Raw genomic sequence first — 20,583 nt, 5'->3', positions numbered from 1 at the left:
GGTACTGTTAAGATATAGCACAAGGGCAACATTTTTTTTTAAATATTTCCAGCAAAGTAACAATTCTGCCTTGATCGGCGCAAGGCCTACATGTCACTAGGCTCATAGAAATAACGTTTTTGCAGCAGCTGAACACTGAAAGTAGATCTTAAGGGCTCCGCCTACCCGGGCACACACACGGTGCGCAGAGCTTCAGGAAAAAACAACGCGATTTATAAACTAGTCAAGATATCCGGGTGGAGTCTGCTTACGAAAAGCATTTAAGAGTTCGCCGAGGACCGAAAAAGTACTTTTGATTTCGGATTAAAGTTTTAAACTGTATTTTTAGAAAGAAGAGTTAAAATGGCTAAAACCCATGTTTTAAGAGTAATTTTTAGACATGAAACAACCCACACAGATCCTTGAAAGCACTTGCATTACCCCTTTATCTTCATTTCTTCGCAATGTTATGGTCACCGCTCAAATTTCACAGTTATCCTGTGATGATGAGAAGACTGCGCGCCAGCTCAGAGCCTTGCGCTTAGAGGCGACACAGCGCTAGAAGCACCAGCGAGCGTCGCGCTTATCATCCAGCCTCACCAACACACATACACCCCTGACGAGGCGGGCCCCTTAAGGCGGGCCCCTTAAGGCACGAATAAGGCACGGATACCTGAAGTCGAGATAGGCCAACATCTCAGCCGTGGGCGCGCGGTACATCACGGGCAGTTTCTTCTTGGGCATGTCGTCCGTGTCGAGCGTGACGGGCCACGACTTGATGTCGACGACATTGCTCGCTTCCTGTTACAGCCACCAGGCACAGCACGTTACTTAGGCAGCCAATACACACGTACTACAAAACACTTGCTTAAACACAATAGAATAAAAATATAAATATGAATTTTAAGTTTTTTTCCCCTTCAAACCAACAAACATTCTCTGACCTAAATTAAGTCCAAAAAGATGTTAATAACTTAAATTTTTTTTAAATTAATTTTTTTACTAAACAAATTATAAGTAGTTATTCGTAGAAAAATTTAATATGCCATTTAGAAAATTGCAAAACAAACATTTCTCAGCTCAATAAATGCTACAAAGAAGCATTTAAAGTTAGTAAACATTTTTTTTAAATTCTATTGTATTTTTTAATTTTTGACCCTTGAAATATACATACATTACGAATTGAAGTAATTGTGAGTCGACTAATCACTGATATTAATACAGTCAGAAAGTTAACATTTTATTTTGAAACTATGTCAGCACCAGAAAAATATTCAAACCACGCAAAAAATAAAGTATTTTTTTTTCCTCCAATAGCAATAAAGTTTTACACGGTGACTAGATTTAACAACATCATTGCTTAAACACATAAAATGTGATACATACCATAATTTGAGTAATTTAAAATAAATGTACAATACTAGGGACATATAAAAAAAATTATAACAATAAAAATTATCACCATGAAATTGAAATCTTAAAAATTTTTTCACGGTGAAATTTAATCAAAATACTGGCATTAATTCAGGACATCTTTTGCTACCGGGCAGGAAGTTACATCTGTCAGCAACCTGAAAAGACTCCACTGACACGTCCAGTTAAGCTTTGCGAGTTTGGGGCCGAAAACAAGAGAGTGGTGGAGTTTTTTTTTTTTTTTTTTAAGCTATTCTGACAAAAAAAATTTTGAGTTCGCAGTCAAATTCAAACTAATCAAATCATCCCCGGTTGAAGTGAAGCAAAAAATTTTTTTCCGTTTAATCTTTGTCTACGTAAATTAACACACAACAGCGGTAACACGAACTTGGCGGAGGCCTGCTCACCTTCGACTTGAGCAACTTGATGACGTTCTGATTGGACAGCACCAGAACCGACTTGCTGACGTCCACAATCATCCGGACGGTGGGCAGCGTCGTCTGCAGGTTCTGCGGGTGGGGCGGCCGGATCGTCACGGGAACAGCACCTGGGGCCGAGAACGTCGTTGGGGGTCCACGCAAACCATACAGCCACAAATAACAAGATTGCAGCAAGTCAGGTTGGTCCTACTAAGCTAGAGAACGTCGTTGGGGGTCCACGCAAACCAAACGCAACAAATAAGATTGCAACAAGTCAGATTGGCCCTACTAAGCTAGAGAACGTCGTTGGGGGTCCACCGCAAACCCAACAGCCACAAATAACAAGATTGCAGCAAGTCAGGTTGGCCCTACTAAGCTAGAGAACGTCGTTGGGGGTCCACACAAACCAACAGCCACAAACAACAAGATTGCAACAAGTCAGATTGGCCATACTAAGCTAGAGAACGTCGTTGGGGGTCCACACAAACCAACAGCCACAAACAACAAGATTGCAACAAGTCAGATTGGCCATACTAAGCTAGAGAACGTCGTTGGGGGTCCACCGCAAACCCAACAGCAACAAACAACAAGATTGCAACAAGTCAGATTGGCCATACTAAGCTAGAGAACGTCGTTGGGGGTCCACGCAAACCAACAGCAACAAATAAGATTGCAACAAGTCAGATTGGCCCTACTAAGCTAGAGAACGTCGTTGGGGGTCCACGCAAACCAACAGCAACAAATAAGATTGCAACAAGTCAGATTGGCCCTACTAAGCTAGAGAACGTCGTTGGGGGTCCACACAAACCAACAGCCACAAATAACAAGATTGCAGCAAGTCAGATTGGCCCTACTAAGCTAGAGAACGTCGTTGGGGGTCCACGCAAACCAAACGCAACAAATAAGATTGCAACAAGTCAGATTGGCCCTACTAAGCTAGAGAACGTCGTTGGGGGTCCACCGCAAACCCAACAGCCACAAATAACAAGATTGCAGCAAGTCAGGTTGGCCCTACTAAGCTAGAGAACGTCGTTGGGGGTCCACACAAACCAACAGCCACAAACAACAAGATTGCAACAAGTCAGATTGGCCATACTAAGCTAGAGAACGTCGTTGGGGGTCCACACAAACCAACAGCCACAAACAACAAGATTGCAACAAGTCAGATTGGCCATACTAAGCTAGAGAACGTCGTTGGGGGTCCACCGCAAACCCAACAGCAACAAACAACAAGATTGCAACAAGTCAGATTGGCCATACTAAGCTAGAGAACGTCGTTGGGGGTCCACGCAAACCAACAGCAACAAATAAGATTGCAACAAGTCAGATTGGCCCTACTAAGCTAGAGAACGTCGTTGGGGGTCCACGCAAACCAACAGCAACAAATAAGATTGCAACAAGTCAGATTGGCCCTACTAAGCTAGAGAACGTCGTTGGTGGTCCACACAAACCAACAGCCACAAATAACAAGATTGCAGCAAGTCAGATTGGCCCTACTAAGCTAGAGAACGTCGTTGGGGGTCCACGCAAACCAACAGCAACAAATAAGATTGCAACAAGTCAGATTGGCCCTACTAAGCTAGAGAACGTCGTTGGGGGTCCACCGCAAACCCAACAGCCACAAATAACAAGATTGCAACAAGTCAGGTTGGCCCTACTAAGCTAGAGAACGTCGTTGGGGGTCCACACAAACCAACAACCACAAACAACAAGATTGCAACAAGTCAGATTGGCCATACTAAGCTAGAGAACATCGTTGGGGGTCCACGCAAACCAACAGCAACAAATAAGATTGCAACAAGTCAGATTGGCCCTACTAAGCTAGAGAACGTCGTTGGGGGTCCACCGCAAACCCAACAGCCACAAATAACAAGATTGCAGCAAGTCAGGTTGGCCCTACTAAGCTAGAGAACGTCGTTGGGGGTCCACACAAACCAACAGCCACAAACAACAAGATTGCAACAAGTCAGATTGGCCATACTAAGCTAGAGAACGTCGTTGGGGGTCCACACAAACCAACAGCCACAAACAACAAGATTGCAACAAGTCAGATTGGCCATACTAAGCTAGAGAACGTCGTTGGGGGTCCACCGCAAACCCAACAGCAACAAACAACAAGATTGCAACAAGTCAGATTGGCCATACTAAGCTAGAGAATGTCGTTGGGGGTCCACGCAAACCAACAGCAACAAATAAGATTGCAACAAGTCAGATTGGCCATACTAAGCTAGAGAACGTCGTTGGGGGTCCACGCAAACCAACATCAACAAATAAGATTGCAACAAGTCAGATTGGCCCTACTAAGCTAGAGAACGTCGTTGGTGGTCCACACAAACCAACAGCCACAAATAAGATTGCAGCAAGTCAGATTGGCCCTACTAAGCTAGAGAACGTCGTTGGGGGTCCACGCAAACCAACAGCAACAAATAAGATTGCAACAAGTCAGATTGGCCATACTAAGCTAGAGAACGTCGTTGGAGGTCCACACAAACCAACAGCAACAAATAAGATTGCAACAAGTCAGATTGGCCCTACTAAGCTAGAGAACGTCGTTGGGGGTCCACGCAAACCAACAGCAACAAATAAGATTGCAACAAGTCAGATTGGCCATACTAAGCTATAGAACGTCGTTGGGGGTCCACGCAAACCAACAGCAACAAATAAGATTGCAACAAGTCAGATTGGCCCTACTAAGCTAGAGAACGTCGTTGGGGGTCCACGCAAACCAACAGCAACAAATAATATTGCAACAAGTCAGATTGGCCATACTAAGCTAGAGAACGTCGTTGGGGGTCCACACAAACCAACAGCAAAAAAACAACAAGATTGCAACAAGTCAGATTGGCCATACTAAGCTAGAGAACGTCGTTGGGGGTCCACACAAACCAACAGCAACAAATAACAAGATTGCAACAAGTCAGATTGGCCATACTAAGCTAAAGAACGTCGTTGGGGGTCCACACAAACCAACAGCAACAAACAACAAGATTGCAACAAGTCAGATTGGCCATACTAAGCTAGAGAACGTCGTTGGGGGTCCACACAAACCAACAGCAACAAATAACAAGATTGCAACAAGTAAGACTGGCCCTACTACGCTGTTCAACACCGTCACCGTCCACGATAACACTTTGCCGAATACCGAACACCGTAAACAACAGGCAAGAAGTTTTGCTTTTAAACGGTGACTGCTCCATGAAAATTTAGGATAAATTACAGCAAAACCCATTATTTGCACTTTTCATGGGGACAAAGTATAAAAAGGAGTACAGTTTACGTTATTTAGTATCCTTTTGTTTAATAGCGCATACTATAATGCAGGTAAAAACACACTAACAACAAATTTTACTTTAGTATTTAATCATTATTAATTTACCACATTTGACAAAAAAAAAAATTAAAGCCAAATTGTTTTTCTGATTACTTCCTAACAAAAAAATCTGAAATTTTCTTCTGCTTGCTTTTTTGACTGTTCAAGGAGATTATTTGCCTCTCCAAATTATAAATACAATTGCAACCTGCAGCATTTATAACAAATACGGGCTACATACACATTGCGTCACAGTAAACTATTAAAAACAAAAAGGCCGCAAATTGATGGAAATCTACCGTCAATAGCGCGCCGTACGCGGGGAAAGGTCATTGTACTCGGTCAACTGCTGTAACGACGCGGCGGCGCATGCGCAGTATAACTCACTCAACGCTCCGCCCAGACTCGTGACCTTCCATCAGCAGCCAGCCAATAGATGCGAGCTTAGCAGAAATAAATATAAGCTCCACCTCCCGTGTACGAGTTTTGTCCAGTTCTAATCCCAGTTTATTGGTATACGCACCAGTTTTCTCGCTGCCGTGACATGTTCAAGTTTACGTTCATAGTGATGTCTTGATACCAATAATTAATTATTTACGATCCCCAGAAATAAATGGTTAGTTTAAAAAAATATGCGTCAACTATAAAATACCGTACTTCCGAAATTATAAAATACGTATAAAACAGTTACCAAGACTCTGCTCATTTTATCTTGTGAAGTTTATGTCTCATACCAGTATTTCGGCCAAATTGTGACATAAAAACAGTATCAGAACTCAAGCAGCCACGTAATATTCCCGACATTCCCGTAACTTTATACATTCGTGAGTTTACGTTTTTCCCTCGTGCATTTTAGATTGTCTGCTGCTATAATTACTCAGACTTTTACATGCCTAGGCTTAAATTATTACATGTTTAGAAATAAAAGCAACTTTTCATGTTATAAAATATGTACATTTTGCGATTTGAAACGTTCATTGCCGACTATAAACGTTACGTTTTTCACAATGTTTTTAGGCCTACTAGCTAATGTTATCTACACTTTAAGTACCCAAGGTATTTTCTGGTTGTTTATGGTTGTTACGTGACGTAAAGAGTGGGATGGATTCGATTTTTGAGACGTAATTCGCGGGAAAGTATTGTATTGGACTAAATGGGAACTAAACGGGACCTGAAGAATATAGTACAAATAACGGGAAAACGTAAATAACGGTAACGTAAATAAGCGGTTTCGCTGTATTAAGGTGAAGAAAGAGGTCATCGTTACATTAAAATTAATAATTCTTTGCTCGAAAATGGACGACACCTATCACCATGCACAGTTTTAGGACACTGCCGTAAGCATGACAATGGAAGATTGTCACTTAAGATCTTGTAGAATGAGCCGGACAATCAATGCAATGATTTTGATTACCTTACCAATGATAAAATACCGCAGTTTACACTTGGATGGGTATAGTCAAAATACAACGTTCTTGGGCCGACATGCCCATGTCTATGGTCAAACGAAATACAAAATCAAGTCTAAATAAAGGGGACGTACCGACGTAGAGACAGCCGTACAAGGCGGCGGGCGGGGGTACGTACCGACGTAGAGACAGCCGTAGAAGGCGCAGATGAGGTCGATGCCGGGCGGGAAGATGAGCGCCACGTGGTCGCCCGTGTTTATCTTGCCCTTCTCCAGCAGCAGGTTCCCCACGCGCTCCGCCTTCTTGTGCAGCTGGGAGCAGGACAGCACCGTCGCCACCGCGCCCTTCGAGTTGAGCAGCGTGAAGATGACGTGCTCCGCCGTGCTCTGGGCGCGCCACCGCAGGATCTCCGAGATGAACTGGTACTGCACGCCAGACACACCACGCCACGCGTCACTCCCACCGCCAATCAGTGGAGATAATCAAAACAACACTCGAAAAATAGGCCCGTGCGAAGCTTCAACTAATGAAACTATTTAGTTTTTTTAATAAAAAAAAAGCACTGTTTTAGTATTTAAATGCACCGCCAGTCAATGAAGATAATTAAACAACACTGAAAACTAGGCCTGTGCAAAGCTTCGAGTAATGAAACTATTTAGTATTTTTTAATAAAATATGTTTAAAAAAAGAGAAGGGCACTGTTTGCGTATTTAAACGCAACATTGTGTCAAAATTTCAAAGCAATCGGTGAATAACTTTTGGAAATTTTAAGATTTTAGAACGAATAAACATATTTACAATTTTTTATTTATCTAGATTAGACTCAAACAAAATGGCATGAATTAAAAAGAGTTGAGATCAGCTGGAACAAACCCTTGTGAGCACGCTCAACGTGACGAGAGGGTCGAAGGAGTCCCTTACCTTCTTTGCGGAGTCTGATTCCTCGTCCACAATGCCCATATCCCTGCCCTGGGCAGAGGCGAGACGGTTACCCTGTACAATGTTGCCAACCATGACCGAGGCTGGCCCCACGTCTGTAACAAAGTCCGCAGCTAGGAAGCCACATTACAAAAAAATGATTTTACTGGACCACACACACAAAAAAAGAAATAAAGACAAAAATAATAGACACAGGTCACGAGTGTAAACTTGATGGAACAGCCACTCGCCGCTTTGCTAGAAACTAAAGCGGAGAAGAAGAAAAAAAAAAGACAACATAAAAACATGTGTGTGGCAGTCTAAAATTTAGCACAAATAAGGTTGGTAACACATCGAAATATCAAACCAACATAAATTTTGTTTCATCAGCTTTACAACTCATGACTGTGAAAATGCAGAAACAAAACAATTAGCGCTCAAAAACAAACACACAAGGACAAGACAGATAACATAAATTATTAGCATTATGCAAATGGTTAAAAGTTAAAAAAATCAATAAAAAATGTTATTAGTATTCAAGTGTTAAGGGAATACTGTATATAAGGCAAGCATAACTAGAAATTAAGATCAATTATTTACAGCATTTTACATAATGCTTTTTTTTTTTCCAGTTAGTCAGTAAAACATGCCAAGGCAAAAAATATACTAGATTGTGCAGAAAATAATGACACATTGTCTGTAATAACATTAACTATGCAATACATTTAATTTTAATATTTATTTACATTTGAATCATTCAACCATGGATAATTTTATTTAATTTCATTTAATTTTACTGAGGCATTTAATGTCTTGTCAACAGGGGGTTACTGGAGACAGAAACACCTTGCCAGAGGAAACGCCATTAAGGGCGGAAGGATGCTAAAAGTAGTTCTTCAGCACTTAAGGCATGGGTTCCGAACCTGGGATGTAAGTACCCCTGCAGGGGTAAACAGCTATTCTGCATGGGTAATAATGCTGGTATTTTTTTGGTTAACTATATGGTTTTATTTATCCAGAATATTTTCTGTTTACAAGCTTTCATTTAACTTCTCTATTTGTCTGTTTGGTTAAAATCTTGCAAGTTAAATTCATTCACTTCTGCTTAAACTAGAGATCTGAAATTTTACATATATGTTCAGTTCTGATGACAAGAAATTTATTTGAAACACACAGATTCCGTAATTTTGATTTTTGGCCGCAATATTGAAAAAACATTATTATTATCCAAAAAATCTGAAATAAGTTTACTTAACTTTAGAAAACATTTATAAAAACCTGATTAAGTCATTTTGAATTATGTTCACCATCTTTAAATCAGTATTTATTTTTTTAAAAAAATTGTAAACATTTATTATAATTAATTACATTTTAATAAAAAAACAACATGGAGTCCTGTGTTCAAACCCAGTTTATTACGCAATTAATGTCTAAAAATGGTAACATTTGTAAAACGTAAACACTGCAGTTGGAGAAGCCTTCAAGTAAATTTTAATAAAAGCTTGTTTGTTAAAAACTATTTTTTAACAATAATAACATAGATTTTACATAATTTCAGATATGTCAGTTTACTAAGACAATAGGAGAATATTTTTATGCTGTATTCTGTATGCGTGTATAGTATTTAGTATTTAACCTCTATTACAAAAATTTTATGCCAATTGCATAATTTTATGTATTATAGTATAGTACCGGTGAAAAACTTTAAAGTTAAAAAGTAGGTATAGAACTGTGGATTATGCTTGTATGCATGTAGTATATATATTTTTTTAAACAAATTATTACTTACATTTTTTTTATGTTTATAATAGCCGGCTGTGTGTGTCTATGAATAAATACTTGAAAAAAATTTTTAATTGAGCAGAAAGTTTTCCCAAAAATTCCTTTCCGGCATACTATTATCTATAGTAATTGCCATAAACAGCGAGTATACAACTGAGGTGTAATAATACTCCCTGTGAATGTAGTTAGGATATTAATAATTTCAATGTGTCAACATTTTCTACAAATTACTTGTAAGATTTGATATAAAATTTGTTGTACAAACTAGTTCACACTGCAATCAAAACAAATAATTTGAAATTTTGTAAATATTATATCATGCAACACAACAAACTCTCCACCAATAAAAAAAAATTGATCATTATAATAAAAATAATTAATGAACCATGCCTGCAAAACAATTATTGATTTACAAGAAAAACTTATTCCCAATTAAACTTCTAATTTAAGAGTTCCGAGTTCTTAATTTAATGATATTGGCAACTATACGAGTTAATAAATAATGGCCAAAAGTGTTTAGGAAAGAAAATATATTAAATCTAAAATATTTAAGTGCTAGATCACAAAAGTAAAAAAAAAAAGCTGCAGTTTCATGTCCTTTTTTTACACACTTTAAGATGATGGGAAAAAAAGTTATTACTAATTAAAAACTCTTTAATAAAAAAGCATTTTGAGAAGTACAGTAACAATAGAGACTCAAATTTGGGGGTTCAACAGGATAAACGTAGTTTAATGAGACTTAGAATTTCAAAATTATTTCAACTGAACATTATACCTAGATTTACTGAATTTTTTTTTTTAATAGTTATTAAAAATTAAAAAAAACTTTTACTCCAATATGTGATGAACAATTTTTTTTACATACAGAAGCAACACAACAACAAGAAACAAAAAGACTGAAACATTATCACACTTCAATATGAAAAAAATACTAGTACTTACTTTGCAACATTAACGTTACAGGTCCTCAAACAAAAATTTGAATACACACACAACAGACACTAAAATACACTGAGGCATTGCTATGGGCAGTTAACTCTGCTTAATGCTAGGGGTGCTAAAAGTTTTAAAAACTTTACAATCAAAGTTATAAATAAATTACTAGCTTTAAATTTTTTTATGTTTAACTATTCACCACAAGGAAACACATACTTATAATGTTTAGGGTTTTTAACATTTTATGTATTTTTTAAAAATAATTATTGCATGTTTTATTTGCAGATTTTCTTTAACTTTCTCTCATCAACATATGTAGTATTGTTTTATGCACATATTTTAGGTGTCTTACCACAAATTGTTAAAGCAATTGATCATTGTAATAGTGCCTGATAAATACTTATCACTACAAGTGTTAAAATTTTTAGTGACAAAATTAGCTTTTATGTAACACTGTTAAATCTTGGCTCTATTGATCACATCACTGCAATGCGAGAGGCAGGAAAAGATGACTAAAGGCAAATCCTGGCAAAAGACTGGGTCATTACAGTCAGAGTCAACCATTATGCTAACCATGTATACTGCAAAAAGATTGGAAAAAATTAAACACTATTAAAAGTTTGGAAAAAAAAAAAAAAAAAATATTTTTTTTTGATGGACCGATAACACATGGTTAGGAAGCAGCAGCAAACACACATGGATAGAAGATGGCACAGTTACGAAACAAAAGATAAGACATTATAAAATTAAAATATAAAAAAAAAAGGCAACCATTTCTGGTTTACAGGAGCAAAGACCATACAACAACTTGGCAGAGTTCGGGGCACGGAAACATCGCGGCTTGTCATGACGTAAAGCTGATAGACTGTGACGTTTACAGGTCGTCCAGAGTATAAAAATATCATTGCCTTTTCAAGCACTTCGCTTCCCAACAACCACCACCACCTAACATCGGAGTTGCCAGATTGGACGAATGTTCGCAAACTGGTCCAAATTTATAAGTTGGAGGGGGGAGGGGGGGGGAATAAGAAAGAAAAAAAAACACACACACACACATTGAGAGATTTAATAAAAGATGCAGACTAAAAAAAAATAAATTAATTTTTTTCTGATTCATGCACATTGGCATAATCTTTCGTCCAGAAATAATGGCGCATGCATTAAATTTTTCAAAACAATAAAAAAAAAAACTACTTTTTTTTTACGATTCAGATTGAGATTTAGTAAAATGCTAGTTGATTCCATGATACAACTTGCAATTTCTGTGTCATCACAATTCACCACATAATCTGTTCTCTACGTACGTGGTTGAGCTGGATCACAGGGAGGCTCGCGAGCTCCTGCCTGCACGAGGGAGCATCAGGGTGGGGGGGGGGGGGGGGGGGGGGGGGGGGGGGGGGAAGCCTACAACTCGCGTCATTTCGGTTCCCTGCGAGAATTTCCGAAGATTTCCGAAGTTTTGCGTTTCGGTACTGACGCCACTTCAGCCGCTAAATCAGAAAGTTTCCAAATGAAAACAAGCATGTTGTGACTGACCTGACCTGACCTGACCTGACCTAACGCAACCCTTCGATTTTTTTTTAAAATTTCAATTTTTCGAGAGAAACCCGAAGTTGCACGAACATGGCAGGGAACCGAAACCACGTGAGTTGTAGGCTTCCCGTCAGGGGGCTGGGGTGCGGACAGTCTGGCAGCCCCCCGGGGGAGGGAGGCGACGTACCGGAGTGTATCTCGCGGGGCTTGGGCAGGTTGGTGACGCAGGTGTGGGGGCAGAGCAGCACGTTGGCCGGGTGCAGCGCCCCCTCCAGGAAGCGCCGCTTGGTCTCCGACAGGTGGATGCCCCCGAGGGGTGTCTTGGGCAGGTAGTTGGGCGGCACGAGCGCCAGGCAGTACACGCCCACCTGGTGGATCGAGTCCACCGCCTGCAGCACCCGCGACATCCACTGGAAGCTCTGCAACACACACACGCAGTCCTCGTGAGAGAACAGAGTCCACACAGGTGTCTTGAATTGTTTATCACTAACGACTTATTCGTAAGGAGACAAGAGCCATTATGAAAATTAAAGAAGAGAGTACCCTGACATGCATTGCTATGCCTATAAAAACACGTGCGTATTATAACGTCAGCATTTAAAAGCTATCTGTGAAAAAAAAACTTTCAGAGACTTAAGATTTCGAACAAACAAACATTTGCATTTTTATTTATATAGATTTTGCATTCTTGAAGGCGCAAAACTGCAGTCGCCTATGTCAAAAAAAAAAAATTGTATTAAATCTAAATTAATTCCTCATTGCACGAATCATTTAAAGTACATGGAATTTTGTATTTTAAATAATAGTAATAATTTTCTTCATTGATAAAGAGATTCGTCACCAAAAAAAATTAAAATTAAAATTAAAACACAACCTATTTCTACAAGACATTAAATGTTTATTTAATAAAAATATATCATCTGGAACGGTTATAGAGTACTTGAATGTTGTGAAATGCCTGTTTGTAACTATAAACCCTTCCCATTTATATTGAGTAAAATTCTTGGCAGGCAGGAATTCACAGCCTTCAACCGACTGGACACTGGACATTGGACGGACACTGGACACTGGACATTGGACGGACACTGGTCACTGGACGGACACTGGACACACACTGGACGGACACTGGACACTGGACGGACACTGGACGGACATTGGACACTGGACGGACACCGGACACTGGACGGACACTGGACGGACACTGGACACCGGATGGACACTGGACAGACGACGGACACTGGACGGACACTGGACACTGGACGGACACCGGACAACGGATGGACACTGGACGGACACTGGACACTGGACGGACACCGGACAACGGATGGACACTGGACGGACACTGGACACTGGACGGACACCGTACAACGGATGGACACTGGACGGACACCGGACACTGGATGGACACTGGACAGACACTGGACGGACACTGGTCACTGGACGGACACTGGACGGACACTGGACACCGGATGGACACTGGACAGACGATGGACACTGGACGGACACTGGACGGACACCGGACAACGGATGGACACTGGACGGACACTGGACACTGGACGGACACCGGACACCGGACACTGGATGGACACTGGACACTGGACAGACACTGGACGGACACTGGTCACTGGACGGACACCGGACACCGGACGGGCAGTGACCGAGTGGGCCCGAGGCACGGACCTCCTCCTCGCTGCAGTCCGGCCGCTGCTCCGCTATGACGCAGATCCGCTCGTCGCGCAGCACGCGGATGCTGAACACGGCGATGCGGCCGCGGTAGATGAACTTCATGGGCTCGACGGCCAGCACCGTGGCGATGATGTCGTCCGCGTTGTGCTTGCGGCCCGTGACAGTCATGAGGCCGTCTCGCGAGCCACACACGAACACCAGGCCTCCCTGCGGACCAGGAGAGGGGGGGGGGAACATCAGTCGACAGTCAGGCCACTCATGGGCGTCGAAAGGATATATTTTTTGGGGGGGACTTCAATTGATTTAGTTGTTTGAGGAATGTCCATCCCCTGGGAAAAAAAAAGGCGGGGTGTCCGGGGGTCCTCCCCCGGGAAAATTTGGGGTTCGAAGATGCAAAAATGTGGTTTTTAGGAGGCATTTTTCTTTCCTAGATATTCTAATTATAGTTGGTTGCAATATATAATTTATTTTTCATAAAAAAATATTTTCAAAGAACAAAATTTGTAAAATCACTGTTAACACATCTGCTGGTGCTATATCCATACAAAATAATTAATTTAAACATCAGGAGAAACTACGAAACTACAAAACTAAATATATTATTGGAGGGGACGAAATTGAAGTCTTTATTTATTGGGGGGGGGGGGGAACGTGTCCCCCCCCCCCCCCCCCCCCCCCCCCCCCCCCCCCCCCCCCCCCCCCCCCCGGTTGCAACGCCCATGGGCCACTCGTCCACGGGCCTGTGCCGAGCTTCCACCAAGCGAACCGACGTAACCTCGTTTTCATTCGACCTCGCCAGGCTGTGATGCAAAGCCTTGTGTCTGAAGGTGAAGCTTCGCATTTGTTGCAGAGCTTTAAAAACATTTGAAAGCCTAAAGATTTTCTCACGAAAATATTTAGTTTTTTTTTTTTGGTCTACATATATGTTTTGCTTGAATAATGTTGGTTAAAAAACCAAATTTTCATTTGAATTGGCACAATTAGTTAACCAAATAATCACTTGAAAAATTACACTACGTAATTAAAAGATGAATTATTATTTTTTACTTCAATCCTGTATTTAATAAAATAAGTATAATACGAATGTGGGGAGGGGCCCCGAGGGACGAGGCGGGTAGTTACCGGGCCGAGGAAGCCCAGCAGGCCGCTCCGCACGAACTCCGCCTCGCCCAGGGGCTTGCCCTCGCCCTGCAGGGGAGCCACCCTGAAGCAGCTGTTGGTGAGGCCCTGCAGCCCCCAGTACTGGCTGCCCGTCGCTCCCGAGTTCACGCAGATCTCGCCCACCTCGTCCGTCTTGCACAGGTGCGACGTCCCCTCCATCTTCACCACCACGATCATGCCTGCCCGGGCCACGGGACAGACATACCTCGCTCGTCAGGTTCCGAAAACCCTCTCCGCCCGGTCAGCGCCGAGCAGTCGGCGAAAACAACACACGCAATACGCAGGGAAAGATTGTACTGCAAAGGGATCGTCCCATTAATCACGTGAGGCTCGTAAGGGGTAAGGGGGGGGGGGGGTGTAGAGAGATATCACGTGTATTTATTTTTTCGCACGAATTTCTACTAAAACCGAAAAGCGACGCGTGACCCTGACTCGCCGTAGCCAGGCAACAATGTCTCCCCCCCCCCCCCCGCCCCACCGCAACACGAACCGCCCGGCTCGGCTTGCCAAGTCGCCAGCGAGGACTGTGATCTTGGCGCCGAATACAGGAAAGCTTCACTATAAAGAACATGAAGGGACCAAAAAATAGTTGAGTTTGTTATACTGAAGTTCTTTATACTGAAACATAAGCATTGTTATAAATATGTATACCGATAAACACATGAAACACCTTAAGTGTACTAAGGTTCAGTATCACAGTCATTAGTCTATGGCCGCTTGAAGAACCTGTTCACATACTCTCTGCTGATGCTTTGTCTATGGTCAGGAGACACATTGTAGGCAGAGCTGCCAACCTCAAATCACACCCATCATTAATGACAATTATATGGAAAAAGTACATGTAAATCATGCACGATAAATTTTTCCTGAGGAATTATAACACACACAAGATAAAATAAGGACAATAATATGCAAAAAAAAAAAAAATGAAAAATGTAGGCCTATGCATATGAATACAATGAAAATTAATGAATCAAAGGAAAAAAAAAAAAAACTATTTGAACAATACAATCATCTGAATATGTAAGAAATGTCAATAATTTTACAGGAAATTTTCAACCTTCAATTCAAAGTATGCAAAGTTATACTTTTGAACAATTGTCTTTTTATTTGCTTCTTTTATCCTGGTTGGATAAGAACTGTCTTATAAACAAACAACAGAACTTGTAAACAATAACTCTGCGTTAGTTACTTTCGTTTCTTCAGATGTAGCGAAAAAACTACGATATGGATTTATTGCTCGTCATGACTATAAAATATTCCGCATGTTTCTTTAATTCAATGTGCCTCTACAGTCATCCCTTCCAACGTGTGCAATCGAAAAGTCACACGTGCATACATTACAAAACACATGGTGTTCCAAAACATTTGAAGACGACAAGCATCGTCATTCTTTTGAATAGTTAGGTCTTAGGTCGAAAGTTTTGATGAATTGCGTTATTTTTTTTTCTCCCCCATATACACTTTTGTTCTGTCACACGCTTCATTTCTACAACCGGCACTGAAGAACACAACGCTATTGAAAAACGTAAAAAATTTCACGCCTGTAGACACGACAAAAACACTATGGACTGTGATGAAAAAAATTACTTTCAAAAAATAAATTAAAACACAGGTTAGCCAAAGTACCGTACAAAAATTATCGTAATGTAAGTAGCCAAAAAACGAAAAATCCGAGAATATGTACTAGTTGTATCGTACAACGGACGTAATACCATTCCAATATTATTTCAAAACACGAGAATTAATCTACTAATTTCGATAGTACGTGCGCACACACACTAGTTCCGTTATTGTTTTTGTTTACGTACACGCTGTTACGTTTGAATAAGAAAATTAAAAATAAAGAACAAGTTTTTGGATGGTAATTTTTTTCATAATGTGCCTCAAGGTTGTTCGTTCAAGTGAATATTTTTGTTTCACGAAGAAACGGACCGTCGTAAAATTCGTTAAGATGAAATAAAATTCAAGGTTATTATATACGTTTTTGGCGGGACCAAACAATGAGTTCGGTTAAGTGAAGTGTTCGTTTAACTGAAGTTCGTTGTACTGGTGCTTTCCTGTACATGCCAGCGAGAATAAACCTGCAACCTTAATGTGTGTCTGGACATTTTTTTATCACTGTGCTGAATTTTCCAGAATTAAATTAGATTATGTACCTATATTTAAAGATAATATTCTGAAATTTTTAAAAATATATTGTACCAAAAAAATACACGTGATATATTGGGGGGTGGAGGTGGGGGGTGCAGGGAGGTGTTAATTTGAAACCTCACCACAAATCACTAGGGGGGAAAGGGGGTTAAAAATTTGCTAAAAAAAACATCACGTGATTAACGGACGACCCCAAAGTGTGATAAAACAGAAATAACACAGCACAGTAACTAGACATGTGAAACCAATCAGCAATTAGACCAAACTTAAATGAAAACATAAAAATTATATCTTTCATCCATCGTAAAATCATTTGATGTAGCATCAATTTTTTTTTTTTTACCAAAATATATAAACCAAATGGATTGGGAAAAAAAAAAAATCTGTGTTATGTGATCTTGCATCTCTTATTTAGCTACACATTTTACATTAATGACATTTTTTTTCAAAAACACTGATAAAATTGCTGATTTTTTATTTTATTTTTATAAGTGCGACAAGTGTAAGGCCAAACAAAATAAAAGAAGTTACAAATGCAAGAAATTAAAATTCAACGAATGTTCGTAAAAACGAAGATGAAAGCAACCAAAAAAAAAAATGTAACCAAGGAAATTCATGTCTTCTCATGTTGCAAATACACTTGTAATACTAAATTTTGACACATATTTTAATGTAAAAATTATTTTAAAATAATGCAGAGCAGGATAAACATAGGAAAATTGTGTTTTCAAGTATACTCCAATGTGAGCGAGTCTTACATTATTCGCCAGAGACGTGTGAACATCTAACCTCGGTAACGAGCTAACTCGTGTGTTCTCATGTCGCTCATGTTGCAAATAAACTTATGAAACAAAATTCGGACATGAAAGTTTAAACTTTAAAATTCCTTAAAAAATATTTACATCGAATGTTATTAAAAAAAATTAAAAACAATTTTTTTTTTTTGCCACTGAAAGGAACATGAACCCATATCCCTTGAGGCACGCACTCTACTAACTGTTCAATTAGCCGGTTGGGAATTTAGAAGGGGAGCAAATGTATTATAATCATCGTAACGCCACTTTTCTTAGGTAGTATTTTAAAACTTGTGATCACATTTTACGAATGTTGCTATTTTTTTTTCTTTTCTAGACGTGGGATTGCCACCTTTTGTGTCATGTTTCCGTTCGTCGACTCCCGTTCAATTCAGAAGGAAAATACTCCAACCGAACGCCGTGTGCAGAGAGCCTTCCGTTCGTCGACTTCCGTTCAATTTACACGAAAATTTACTGAACGCCGTGTACGGATAGAACGAGATGTTCACACGTCGGCAAGTGAACGAGGAACGCGGAGAGGAGGCGGAAGCAAGCGTAGCAAGCTGAGGGCGACACTCACAGCCGGGCGTCACCTGGCCGCAGTCCTGCAGGGTGAGCGAGGTGAGCGAGTTCTCCTGGTCGACCCGCACCACGCCGTAGCTGAGGCCCGACATGGACAGCACGCCGCGGCCCGTCGCGTTCACGCCCGCGCGGCCCGGCCTGCGGCAGACACACACGGACGCCCTCTCTCGACAGTGCACGGCACTAACCCCTGCACGGGGCCACCGAGACACACGCCAGGAACACAAAACTGGACAGCTGCACACCGTCGACGCAGGGGAGTGCGTGAGCGGCAAGCTGTGTGTCCTCACACCCAGGAGCGTAACAATAGGGGAGGGGGGGGGGGTATATATTGTCGCCGCCCCCCCCCCCCCCCTTGGAAATTAAGTTGTTGTGCCCCTGCTTGCACCGATATATACTTAAGGGGGATCACACCTGGACATTCCGCAATTTCAAACATTTTGCTACCGCTTCCAACAAAGGTTCCGTGTTTAATGTCTTTGGCCACTTCTCGAAGTTCGACACTAGGAGATACCATCACAAATATGGTTTGTTTTTGTTAATCTTCCATCAGTTTGTTGATTCAAAACTTAGGTCTATATAGACAGTGGTATTAGAACTAAAGTTAAGCTGAAGGAAAAGTTGTATTTATGAAGAAAAAATTTTTTTTTATGTTACTTATCTAAAAATTGTATAACATGCATTTTAGAGCGTATTCCGGGCTTTCGGTGATCCGGACAGGATCCGGTCCCATTTAGTCTGGATTAGCGAGACTCCACTGTAAAAATTTACTGTGTATTAAATTCTCTTTAGTATTTCCATTACAACTATACACTCTAAAAAAAAATTTGTACTTTTACAAGGGAAATTCTCGGAAACCCTGTTGCCAAAGGATATTTCTTGCAAAACTAAAGTAAGGCAGAGCCTTTCAAAAATCGCACGTGGTACAAAGCTCTGCCTTGTATGTTTTACAAGTAATATCCTTGGCAACAGGGTTTCCAAGGATTTTCCTTGTAAAATATACAAAAATTTCTTTCTTTGTATACACTCTAAAAAAAATTTGTACTTTTACAAGGGAAATTCTCGGAAACCCTGTTGCCAAAGGATATTTCTTGCAAAACTACAAGGCAGTGCCTTGCGAAATCCGCACGTGGTAAAAAAGCTCTGCCTTGTATATTTTACAAGTAATATCCTTGGCAACAGGTTTTCGTAGGATTTTCCTTGTGAAATATAAAAAAATTTCTTTTAGTGCAGTGAAGAGTGATAACCTGGCAAGTCAAGTCATCGGAATGAGTCGTATTGAAGAGTGTCGAACCGTGCAACCTGTCGGCGCGACGAGCGCGGGGTTGGTACCTGCGGATGGACACGGTGAGAACTTCGCTGGAGCTGGCGCAGGGGCACACCGCGTCGGGGCGCAGACCCTTGGCCTGGAACACGCTGAGGAACTGGTCGCACGACGACAGCGACCAGGGGTTGGCCCCGTCCGCCACCAGCAGCATGCGCAGCGACGACAGGCTCACCTCCTTGTGGTCCTTGGTGGCCAGCAGCCCCCAGTGCAGGTCCCGGGACTTCACCACCGCCACGCTCGCTGCCGGCACACGCGCACACACCCTCTCTCTCCATCTCTGTTCACCGTGACGCAGCCCTTCGTTCTCTCTCTCTACACCGCAATACCCTTGACTCACTCTCTCCACCGTGACACAGCCCTTCATTCTCTCTCTACACCTCAATACCCTTAACTCACTCTCTCTGCACCGTGACACAGCCCTTCATTCTCTCTCTACACCACAATACCCTTGACTGACTCTCTCTGCACCGTGCCGCAGCCCTTAATTCTCTCTCTACACCTCAATAACCTTGACTCACTCTCTCTGCACCGTGACACAGCCCTTCTTTCTCTCTCTACACCTCAATACCCTTAACTTACTCTCTCTCCACCGCCAAGCTCGCTGCCGGCACACACACACGGCAGATCGCTCGTCACCCCCTGTCTCTCTCTATCTCTGTTCACCGTGATGCACAGGCCCAGAAGCGAGCGGACTCACCGCGGTACTTGGTGATCATCTGCATCCACGAGGCGGGGTTGACCTTCATGAGCGCGTACGGGATGAAGACGACGTGCATCCCGTTGAGCACGCTCGTCAGCACGCTGTGCCACAGGCCCACCTCGCGCTTGAAGTCCAGCACGCACACCGCGTTCTCCCCCTCCGTGTAGCTGCACGCCATGGTGAGCGCGCGGCAGTGCGAGAGCATGGCCGCCCGCGTCACCGTCACGCCCATCACCGAGCCGTCGCGGTCCGTCGTGTACTGAGGAACCAACACAACCATCAGGCTCCCGTCACGCCCATCACCGAGCTGTCGCGGTCCGTCGTGTACTGAGGAACAAAACACAGCCGTTAGGCTCCCACCACCGTCCTTCCTTTGCCGAAAATTTTTACAAATTGATGAAAATTACAGTCATATGCAGTAGTTATTTTTAATTCATTTATTTATACTTTTTCTTTGGCGCATTTAGGGCTTGTACGCCT

The 20,583-nt window shown here is 41.7% G+C and overlaps 1 protein-coding gene across 9 annotated transcripts in view; it reads right to left on the bottom strand.

Annotated features, from left to right (window-relative positions):
* LOC134541133 (disco-interacting protein 2) overlaps nucleotides 1-20,583 on the bottom strand; it is a 473,542-nt gene that overhangs the window by 19,847 nt on the left and 433,112 nt on the right. For 7 of the 9 annotated variants that reach the window (XM_063384327.1, XM_063384328.1, XM_063384323.1 and 4 more), the window contains 10 exons: nucleotides 20,101-20,362; nucleotides 19,409-19,643; nucleotides 18,075-18,214; nucleotides 14,508-14,725; nucleotides 13,380-13,592; nucleotides 11,887-12,118; nucleotides 7,452-7,582; nucleotides 6,709-6,955; nucleotides 1,800-1,939; nucleotides 653-780 (listed from right to left, as the gene is read on the bottom strand). In XM_063384327.1, coding sequence (XP_063240397.1) covers nucleotides 653-780; nucleotides 1,800-1,939; nucleotides 6,709-6,955; nucleotides 7,452-7,582; nucleotides 11,887-12,118; nucleotides 13,380-13,592; nucleotides 14,508-14,725; nucleotides 18,075-18,214; nucleotides 19,409-19,643; nucleotides 20,101-20,362 — 1,946 coding nt within the window. The remainder of the gene's footprint in view (nucleotides 1-652; nucleotides 781-1,799; nucleotides 1,940-6,708; nucleotides 6,956-7,451; nucleotides 7,583-11,886; nucleotides 12,119-13,379; nucleotides 13,593-14,507; nucleotides 14,726-18,074; nucleotides 18,215-19,408; nucleotides 19,644-20,100; nucleotides 20,363-20,583) is intronic. The other 2 variants (XM_063384330.1, XM_063384322.1) reach the window with 1 other exon arrangement.

The sequence above is a fragment of the Bacillus rossius genome, chromosome 18 (assembly GCF_032445375.1).
Source record: "Bacillus rossius redtenbacheri isolate Brsri chromosome 18, Brsri_v3, whole genome shotgun sequence".
Lineage (NCBI taxonomy): Eukaryota > Metazoa > Arthropoda > Insecta > Phasmatodea > Bacillidae > Bacillus > Bacillus rossius.
Note: the sequence above shows the minus strand (reverse complement) of the source record. Positions and strands in the feature narration are given on the sequence as shown.